We start from the raw sequence: 10,662 nt of genomic DNA on the forward strand, positions 1-10,662 counted from the left end.
CCTCGCGGCCCGACGACCCGGACCTGGTATTGCTATGTATTTGGCTGATTTGTGTATTGCTTAGTATTGATCAGCAATAATGATAAATATCACTCCGTTAAAGTTCAATACCTAACAATACCGAGCAATACCTAGCAATACCCCGGTTTTGCTAGGTATTGATCAGTATTGCTCGCATTGTTAGGTATTGATCTTGAATAAGCGATATTTCTTATTATTATCAAGCAATACCTAGCAATACCGAACAATACCGAGCAATGCTTAGCAATTCCCAAACAAAGCAATGCCGGGTTTCGGTCTAGGTCGGGTCGTCAGGCCACGCAGTAAAAAGTAAGAGCACGTGGCGACATATTATTGGCGTCAGAATGTAGAACTACGTCAGGTGTCCGGACCTAATAATTATTTGGGCAACTGAACGCTGATTAAGCATAATTCAATCAGCTCTCCCGTAGCAAGTCCTCCATTAAACAGACGACTTGCTACAGTAAAATATAATTTTTACTAATTTTTTTGAAGTTAAAATAAAAATTTCTCTAAAATCAAATCATATTTGTTTTTTTAGACTTACGAATTAATATTATGAAAATCAAACTGGACATGTAACCGAAAGAATGTGAGATTCAAGATTCAATTGTTCTATCGGGATCAAATAATAGTTGAACCAGATGACATAATAAATATAAAAATTATTTTAAAAATTTTAAATAATAGAATTATCATATCTTGCGCAGTTTTAAATTTATACATATTTAATTTTTAAATTTAATAAAATTTTAGCTTACATATGAATTTATAAATTTAATATAAATTATTATTAAATTTTATTATATGTTGTGACATAAACTATACCTATAAATAATATATAGGTATAAAGTATATATTAAATTCATGTTTTAAATATATATATAAGCTTAGATTATTTATTTTTAATAGATAATTAAATTTTATCGTACATAAATAATAAAATATGTATATGATTTATTTAATATTATTTATTAAAAAATGTTATTGACATCATAAACAATTTGTTTTAAGAAAAATGTTTTGGAGCATATTAAAAACTTCAAATTATTTAGTTCCAAATAACTTGGGAATTTCCTCATTGTAATGTTATAAATCAGTGTCAGAGCTAGAAATTTTTAAAAAAAGGGACCCAATTTAAAATTTTAAAATAATTTCCAAAAAATTTCTCATTATCTATTGATTGTAATGTCCTTTTTTTTTAATAAACTTTGTTAGGTTAGATCTATAATTTTTTGTTCACATCTATAAGATCTTTTGTTTTTTTACAGCTGTAATTTTTAGATTCTATTTTAGATATAGACTTAGATAAATATAAATGGACTTTTTCAATTTTTATTTGATTGATTTGTTATTTTAACCTAAGCGCTAATGACTTCTCCTATCACAGCCCGACCCAATCAAGATAGATCTCATTGTGTTGAGCTATGACAGACAATTCCCAATATTAACTTTTGGAATGTTCACAACCTCTTCCAATTTCATTTCAAATAAAGCTATGTACAACAAAACAATTAAAATATTCAAATACTAAAAATAAACCCATCCACAAAATTTCTTTCACTTCATCAAAATAAATGGATGTACTAGTGTACATGGTTGTACTCAAGAGCTACATAATTGAAAATTTAACTAGTTATGATTGCACACAAATCAAAATAGTAAAAGATCAATCAACTCATATCTGATCCTAAACTGCTAATCTACAACCTCCTTCCTTTTTCCAGACCCAAAAAATTATAATCAACTATATAGTGAGCTACAACAGCTCAACAGATCACACAAGCCAATCTAAAATTTCGAAATTTCTTTTATTAATATTTTGTTAAATATAAAAAAAAAAATCAATACTTATATTGGGAAAGGAAATAAAAGCATAGCAATTATCCAATTTATGTCACATAAATGTTGGATATAAAAATTATAAAGCAATTATATCACATAGCAATTCATATTATATATTTTGATTTCATATAAAATCTCAAAGGATTATGACCCTTATTTCTCCATTTTGTGTTTATAACATCATAACATACATACATGCATGAGAACATGGCTTATAGGCACCAAAACATGCCTTATAGGCATTAGAATAATCCTTGACACATATAAAATATATAAAAAATGGCTCCTTATAATTCCCAACTAATAATTTTTAATCATATAAACATACATTTCATCACATAAATATATATTTCATCATATTTTAATAGTTAAAGAAAAATTAAACACATTCTAGAATTACATAGTATTGTATAACGATAGACAATTGAACTTCTTATTGAGCAAATTTTTATAATGTTAAAATGTAATTAAATTACAAAGGAATATGTAAAACGCTATTTTAAGACATTTATTGAACTACAACGTTAATTTTCAGTGTCTAGTATGTTCAATTAAAAGCGCACAAATACCAAAATATCTGATATAAAACTTTCAAAAAATATTCAAAATATTAATAATATTGTTTTCTATTGTATATAAAAAGTTAGATAGTGAAAAATTTACCCATGTAAAATTAAACATGTTTTTTCGCAAACAAAAATACATTTTTAATAAAAAAAATTTATAAAATTTTCATATATTTGAAAATTGAGATAGTTATAAGTTGACGTACCTCGATTCAAACAATTTTCTCAACATGGCCACCAGGTTAAAAATTATTATATAAATTTTATTAAAATAAATCTTTGGCCAAATCCCAAAAATCGACCGAACCAGAGGATTTAAAGCCCGAAACCATTTTCCCGCCTCATTGTTGCCTGCTTCCCGCCATTATTCCTTCCTGAACAATAACTTAGAGGCGTAAGGTAATCAATAATAACTTAGAGGCGTCTAGGGTTTGCCTCTTTTCATCGCTGCTGTTCTGCTTCGTTACTTCGCAGGAGGTGTAGAGATTGCAGGCGTCGCTTCTTCGGTTCCTTGCGGCTGATCGACTGCGCTCCTTCCACTACTTTCCCTTCCTGTCGGATCGGAAGTTACGACATTTTGATCGGAAGCAACAACGGGAGCTCGCTGGCTGTGAAGTTAATTTTCTCCCTTTCGCGCGCTTCTTCGTCCAAATCCCGTTAATCCGCCGAACCGAGGGATTTAGTAAATCCCGGATTTATGCCGTAAATCCTATCCGGGATTTATCCATCGCCGGGATTTAACGCGCGCACATAAACGTTTGGCTGGTTTTAGCTTAAATCCCGCTGTGAATCCGATACCAAACATCCCCTAAAGAAGAAAAGAAAAAGGAAAATTTGCATACCTCTCAGATCTCTGAACATATCGTCTTTGTCGTCAGCATCCATGGACATCTCCTCCATCGCCGCCAAGCTCGGCCTCAACAATACTAAGACTCTTATTCGCAAGGCCGCGGAGCTCCGACGCCTATCCGACGTTCAGTTCGATTCTTCTATCATTGGAGTGGTAATCATCTCATTCTTTCCGGCATTTGATCAAACTGTTTGTGTGCTATAATAATTATTCTTCTTAATCTCAACAGGGGGAGGTCGTCAAAGCCATCGTTTGCTTGGAAATCGCAGCTTCTAGGTATGAATTGTAGGCTATCGCCCTTTTAGATTTTTACTTTCTATCTGAATCAGTTTGATTGAATTTGGAGGAAATTTATTTATAGGTTACAGATTATATTTGACCGTTCAGCGGCAATTAGGATGAGTGGAATGTCGGAAAAGGCATACATCAGATGTTTCAATGCAATGCAGAACGGGATTGGAGTCAAGTTTGTTTCTTTTCTTTTATCATGTTATTAACTTAGATCGAATATTATGTGCTTTTTCTCTCCAGTAGAAAGTTAACACCGGCCTTTGATTCACGATTCTTCTGCAGGGCAAGGTTGGATGTTCGCGAGCTTGCGATCCAGTTCGGTTGCGTGAGGCTTATTTCATTTGTGCAGAAGGTCTTATCTCTGTGAGTAACTATAGTTTCTTGCTTCAATATTATAGTTTATATATTTTTTAAATGAATTATAGCAAGTTTACTCATGCAAAAAGCACATGAAGGATTCCCACTTTGAAGAACCAAGGGCTAATGACATACAAAAAGAAAAGAAATCGATTAATTAAATTATGGGAGATTTACATACATTGCACTTAAAACCTTTCTAATTACACATTTGGCATGTTAACTTCTATATGTACACAATATAAAACATTCACTAACTCTATTTTTGAAACTCTCGACCATGACTTAGAGGAAATTGTGACTGATCTCATCGCAGATGAAAGGTCATACTGGGATATCATCGTGAAGGGCCTTCAATTTCCCCTCTTGCTCGGAACATGCTTCAACGAAATCAACTTTAATTGTTGCACATAAACAAGGCCTCAAAATTTTATTAGGAAGGGTATCAATAGAACTGGCAGGCATGACCCAAATATACATAACTCTTATATTGGACGGGTCACTTGGTGTTTGATGCACAGGAGGTCATATCCATGATTTATTTGAAATATTTTTTTCTTTTGTAAATAGTAATAACATTGAGCCACTAAAATTATAAAAATATAGTAAATAAAATCATCAATATCTTCTAGTTTATATCACATGGTTAAATAATAAAAAAAAAATCCATTTGCAATAAATATGGTTCATCTATCTTTAACCATCATCATGTCATATCACAATAATTGAAAAATAATAAATTATTAAAAGACATACTTATAAATAAGAATATATCATCTCTATATCTATTAATTTTGTTATATATAAACTAGAAATGAGCTTCAATCGCTCAATACCATACCCCATTTCTTAAGTCCCATACCTGCTGGTGACTCGTTTGGCTATCCCATTATGGCTGTGAGTCAGGACCCATCATCTTACTTTGTTCCTAATTCATTTGTTTTGCCCACTATGTTCTTATCCTTCCCTATTAAAGACAATCTCTCTCCTAGTTTGATGAATTTACTAGATGACACTGTCAACCCTAGGAGACTACCTAAATGTTCCCCATCGCCATATCTTGAAGGCTCCGTAACCTAAAGTGCTGTCCACTCTTCCTCAAACGCATAAGCAACTACGCCGGAGCACCGTATTTGTCGTTCCCTTGGATAACTTCTTTCTTTGGGTAAACTCTTCGTCCAAACTCTCTTATCTTCCTAGTTTACTTTTCGTTTATGGTTATTAATAGATTCATGAAGATCATGTCAATTATTCACCGCTAGAACCTAGTAATAGAAAGAGTTGTGTGAGGGATCTTCTCATAGCAACTAATCTTATTGTTAGTATTGGAATTTCTCGTTGAAACCACTCATGCATGCAAAGTAAGACTTAGTTAACTATTTAATGATCTCAACCTCTCGCATGTGTTTAACCTAAGCTAAGTACCACTTAATTTTTATCTTATTGTTCAATTCCGCATAAGATTTTACTTATTATTGCCTCTAGACCTAAGCGTGCAAACTTCTTTGAGCAAATCATTTTCGCATGGGATTGTTTCACATCAAATAGGCTACACAAAATTTACCTAAACTTTTAAGATGCCAAAAAGAAAGTAAATAAGCTAGTTATTTGATCATCGAGTTAGAAATAATTAAATATGCTATAGTTATATAAACTTTTACAGTAATGATCATGACAGTAATATTATACATAATGTTTAACACATTAAATATGTTGTCATATTGAGCCCATTGTGAACAACAACAACAAGCCCTTATCCCACTAGGTGGGGTCAACCACTTGAATTTTTTCTCCATTATATCTTAGTAATATTTAATTGCTCATTTAAATCTAATTAAAAATATATCATTTTAAATAAATTTTAACCAAGTATTTTTAGGTTTATCTCTATCTTTCTTAACATAAGTCGAATCTAATGCCTCTACTCTCTTACCAGGGTCATTAGAAGGCCTATGTTTTAAGTGACAAAATTATTTAAGACGACTCTTTCTAATCTTATCTGTCATTGGAGTTACTCTAATTTTTTAACATATATAAATATTTCTCATTCTATCCTAAACCCTAAACCCTAAGTGTAAAGCCACTCATTTACTTGAGTATTCTCATCTTTGCAACACTTGGTTTTATGCTTTTCATTTAATGGCCAACATTTTATGCCATAAAATAATATAAGTCTCATCACCATTTTATAAAATTTTCTTTTAAGTTTGGACATTTACTTTTCTATCACACAACATACATGATTCATTCCTCCACTTCAACCATCCAACATATACAACATAAATTATATTAATAATATTTTCATCTATTTCACTATCACTTTGAATAGTAGACTCATGATATTGAGACACGTGCACTCCTTTTAATTACTTGATCACTTAACATCACAATCTCCCAATTAGATCTATTACTGCTAAAATCAGGTTTACAACAACAAAAATATTCTTTTAATACTATAAGTTAAGTTTGTTTCACTAAAATTTCAAGGTAATTGTAGTATTATCACTAGACAATATTTTTGTATAATTATTTGAATATTAAACATATTTAAAATAATCCTTTTAAAGGTATATTAGAGCACTTTGTTAATCCAAGATGTATTTATTTTGTAAAAATCAAGCAAACAAACATTTAGTTATGAAAATTTTATTAGATAGAATTATGTCTGCAGATATTAAACTGGCGGTGTGTGGTGACAAGATTGAGCTACATGCGAAAGGGGTAGTGAGGTTGATGGCATGTGAAGGTGGCAATAGGACATGTTATGAAGAAGACACGGTGATATTTGGATGGCGTTTGAAATTTTAATGAGATAAGTGCTATAATTGTTGTTGTAAAAATTTTAAGTGTTATGCGAGTAGATAGTGAAATTTAGGTGTTAAATATGCAAGTTGAAATTTTTTTAGTGCTATATATAAAAATCTCCCTTAAATCATTTAACTCAATCCAATGCTTTTAGTTGAATGACTTACAACATTATTTTTCATATCCTTCTAAAGATGTGAGTTGAGTTGGCTCGTGAGCCGGTTCAAACTAAACTCGATAACATGCTCGCGAGCTCAAGTTCGAGCTTGACAAGGCTCGACTCGCAGGCTAACTCGAATGTATATAAAGAACTTTTTAAATGCTTATTATTTTCGTTAAATTTAAATGTTTAAAAATATTAATAATTAAAGCTTTGGTTCAAAAAAAAAACAAAAAAACTGCTGTGGTTTCAAAAAAATAAAGCTGCAGCAATGCAACCTAATAAAAAAAAACAACAATTTTCATAAACTGTTAGTATATATTCCCTAGGGCAAAAAAGCCACAACATTAATTATTTCAATTAAGTAACTCAACATTTCAACTTCAACGTATTTCTCCATAGGAAAAAAATGTCTTCTTCTCTGTCTGTGTGCATCGACGCTCCATTGGAAAACTTCATGGAAAAAAAGTGCAACATCAACTCTTATTCTTCTGCAGTCGTGATCCTGTTATCGTTTGATTGGTTCTTTTAAGGCGAGCTCATGAGCTAGCTCTCACGAGCTTGCATTTATTGTATGAGTCAAGTTCAAGCACGTCTTTCGAGCTCAAGTTTGAGCTCCCTATTTGGCCGGCGAGCCGAGCTTGAGTTAGGTCTGACTCGAGCTCGGCTCAACTCGTTTACACCCCTAGTCCCTTCACTTACCAAGCAAACTGCATCAAGGCTATTAGTTCATTTCGTAATGACTATTGATAAAATTAAAAACACCTTTCAGAAACTAAAAAAAATTATAGTTGCACTCCTTCCTTGCATATTCCAGGTGCAAGTTTTGAACTCCACGTGCAAGGCAATTACACATACGAACAATACAAATAAATTTGCACCAAAGGAGATTGTTAACAAAAGGCAATCTTCAAATTTTATCACGATTTAAAGATTCCTTGACATCTCTTTCGTTCCATTTTTTCAGGCTTCCTATTCAATAAACATTTGTGTTACATTGTTAGAAATACCATTGTATAATTTAGGATTAGGTTTTAACCAATTATGGGATGAAATTCAAGTATTTTCAACACTTCGTGAAAGGTTCATAAAAATTTAATGAAATTCCTCATAAAGTTCGTCTTGGAATCCCAAGGAAACTCTTTGAGGATTACTCTATTTGCTCTCCTGTAAATGAACAATGAATTTCTTGTAAAAGTTATTTGCAGTTTGTGCTACTAATTTCTTAAGAACTTTGTTTTCATTTAAATCCCATTTACAGTTTGCGTGCTAGCATTTGGCATTGAAGCATTGTACTCTCAAACTATTTGCAATGATATGGGCATTTGGCTTGATTTCGTACCAGTGGTTTGTGCCTTTGAATTCTCTTGATAAAGTTTGAGTTTATTTTTATTTTTTAACGATAGATTATTGGAGGGTATTAGGTTTTAAACTTTGCTGCCTATAATTTTCATGTTATGCGGACTTGAGTTTCCTTTGGGACATCGTTCTTATTGCTTTTTTAAATGATTTTCTAGTACATTTTTTTTTTAAATTAGAAATTTTTGTATTAAGAAGCTGCTTTAAAAGTAGTAAAAAAAGCCGTTCCAAACAAAGCCTTAATTAGATGTTTTTTTGGCTTTGTATAGATTCAGCTTTCTTTCGCTTGAACTGATAGCTTGGAAAGAGATGTTTCTAGTTATCATCATAATATATATATATATATATATATATAGAGATGTTTCTAGTTATCATCATAATATATATATATTTTTATCGTAATTGTTTGAAACCAGTTTTTAAACTCGCACTATTAATCACTTTCTGACATAGGATGACAAGTATTGCTCTTTACTGTAAAATTTTGATTTCATACTTTGAATTAGATACTTACATGTACCACTTTCTTTTTTAGCTACAAAGATCGATTTCTAGCGGCATTGCCCGCCTCTCGTAGAGCAAATACCGACTTTAGTCGTCCGGTCTTTACAGCAGTTGCATTTTTTTTGTGTGCTAAGAAACATAAGGTAATTTCTTAATTGGAATATTGAGTCAATTTACGTGTATATGTGTTTAACTAGAACATTATTTCAACATGCAGCTCAAGGTAGACAAACACAAGCTCATTGAACTTTCTGGCACATCCGAATCAGAATTCTTAACTGTAAGAACTTAAGTCAAGAATGGTCAAGTTTCATTTTTCGGTTTACCGTTCCATGATGAGTTTTTTTTTCTAATTTTTTTTCTTGTGATATAGATTATGAATTCCATAAATGATTTGTGCTTTGATGTTATTGGAAGCTCAAAGGAAAAGAAAGATACACAGGGTGTGAAAGGCCATCGAGGTACATTTTTTTTCCCTGATAAAGTGAGTTCTGACTTTGGTGGAACTCTCCCTATATAATCCTTCTTATAGACTCTTTACAATTGTAGAATTGCTAGATACATTGCCTAGCAAAAGGTTGAGACAGGATGATAGTGATGCCTCTGATGATTCTTCCATAGATATTGAAGATGATATTGAGGTAATTAACGTTGCTTGATTTTTTTAAAAATGTAAAAATATTAAAAAAATTGTTTTATGTTAATCATATTTTCTTAATAGACATTTACTTATTTGAATGCATTTATGTAGGCATTACAGACATAAATACTTATTTATGAAATGCATAAATTTGCATGAACTTGTTCATTAAGACTACTAATCCATAAAAATACCTAAATGTTAATCATGTCAATGGATTACCATAAATTTTCTGTCTTCAAACCAATCTAATCAAAGTTTGTCCAACAAATAATGTTTACACTTGAAATCATGCTCGTGTAAGGTGAAATTAATTGTTACTCCAACAGTTTCAAGTCATCATACTTCTTTACGAATTAAAATATTTGAGACGTTGTACCTGTAAATAGCTAGAATTACAATATTTTTTACTTGTCAATACAGCTGCAATTATAGTTGAACAAATAAATCATCTTTGATGTTGCATGTTATAAAATTTTGGTGTATTGAGCTTGAATGATACTACTATTCAAGGGTTTCATAGCATTCACAATCTCATTTCTATCTGCTCAAATGGATGCAGCTTCCTTGTTATAAGAAGCATAAGCAGATGGAGAAAGAAGAGTACAAGAAGTGGAAATCCTCAGTCACTTTGTCGAACAAAAAAATCAATGAAGGTTTTTATTCTCCTTTTTTCCCTCTTTTGCATATAATAGTTAGATCTCAAGTGGAAAGATTTATCAATACTGCCCTTTTTGTCCAACAGCTCCTGCCAAGCGATCCAGGCAGACTCGACTCAACTTCTTCGGAAAACTCCAACAATAATTCCAATGAAAGCCTGTTTTATTGAAAAATTAATGAATGTTTTCCGCATCACATTTTTGTTGCATTTTTTAGTACAATTTTGGCTTATTTGTATAATGAGCAAATGACCTCAAATGTCTTGTGTTATAAATCTTGAAAACGGCAACACGGCTCCACTTTTTCCTCCAACTATATGAGAAGGGAAATGGATATGCACATTTTAAAAATTCGTGTACAATGTTTTAGATTTAGAAATGATTTTTTTGGAGATATTGGCAAATGAATATTGTCTTATTAAGTTTCAAAGATTGTTTGTATATGGATCAAATTTTTATTATATATTGTCTTAATTTTGATTGACTTTTATTTGAAATTTATTCAAACATTTTTCAAATAAAAAAATAGTTAGCCTCCTCCTAGAGCTGGGGTATTTTATTCCAAACATAAATTTGGAATATATTCCCCCAAAACAAAAATAATG

General features: G+C 31.4%; 1 protein-coding gene across 1 annotated transcript; it reads left to right on the forward strand.

Moving 5' to 3' along the window:
- The first annotated feature begins 2,806 nt into the window (after nucleotides 1–2,806).
- LOC110105101 (origin of replication complex subunit 6) lies at nucleotides 2,807–10,436 on the forward strand. Its single transcript, XM_020834477.2, has 10 exons — nucleotides 2,807–3,435; nucleotides 3,512–3,558; nucleotides 3,644–3,748; nucleotides 3,856–3,936; nucleotides 8,790–8,901; nucleotides 8,976–9,038; nucleotides 9,132–9,219; nucleotides 9,308–9,399; nucleotides 9,961–10,054; nucleotides 10,144–10,436. The coding sequence occupies exons 1-10, from the start codon at nucleotides 3,316–3,318 to the stop codon at nucleotides 10,200–10,202; spliced, it is 861 nt and encodes a 286-aa protein (XP_020690136.1). The 5' UTR covers nucleotides 2,807–3,315; the 3' UTR covers nucleotides 10,203–10,436.
- Nucleotides 10,437–10,662: the final 226 nt, after the last annotated feature.

The sequence above is a fragment of the Dendrobium catenatum genome, unplaced genomic scaffold (assembly GCF_001605985.2).
Source record: "Dendrobium catenatum unplaced genomic scaffold, ASM160598v2 fragScaff_scaffold_621, whole genome shotgun sequence".
In the NCBI taxonomy this organism is placed as follows: domain Eukaryota; kingdom Viridiplantae; phylum Streptophyta; class Magnoliopsida; order Asparagales; family Orchidaceae; genus Dendrobium; species Dendrobium catenatum.

Bases quoted from the DNA above. Each gene is read 5' to 3' on its own strand.
- LOC110105101 (XM_020834477.2), top strand. From the start codon at position 3,316: ATGGACATCTCCTCCATCGCCGCCAAGCTCGGCCTCAACAATACTAAG. The intron at 8,902-8,975 runs GTAATTTCTTAA...TTCAACATGCAG, and splicing joins TGTGTGCTAAGAAACATAAG to CTCAAGGTAGACAAACACAA. The intron at 9,039-9,131 runs GTAAGAACTTAA...CTTGTGATATAG, and splicing joins CCGAATCAGAATTCTTAACT to ATTATGAATTCCATAAATGA.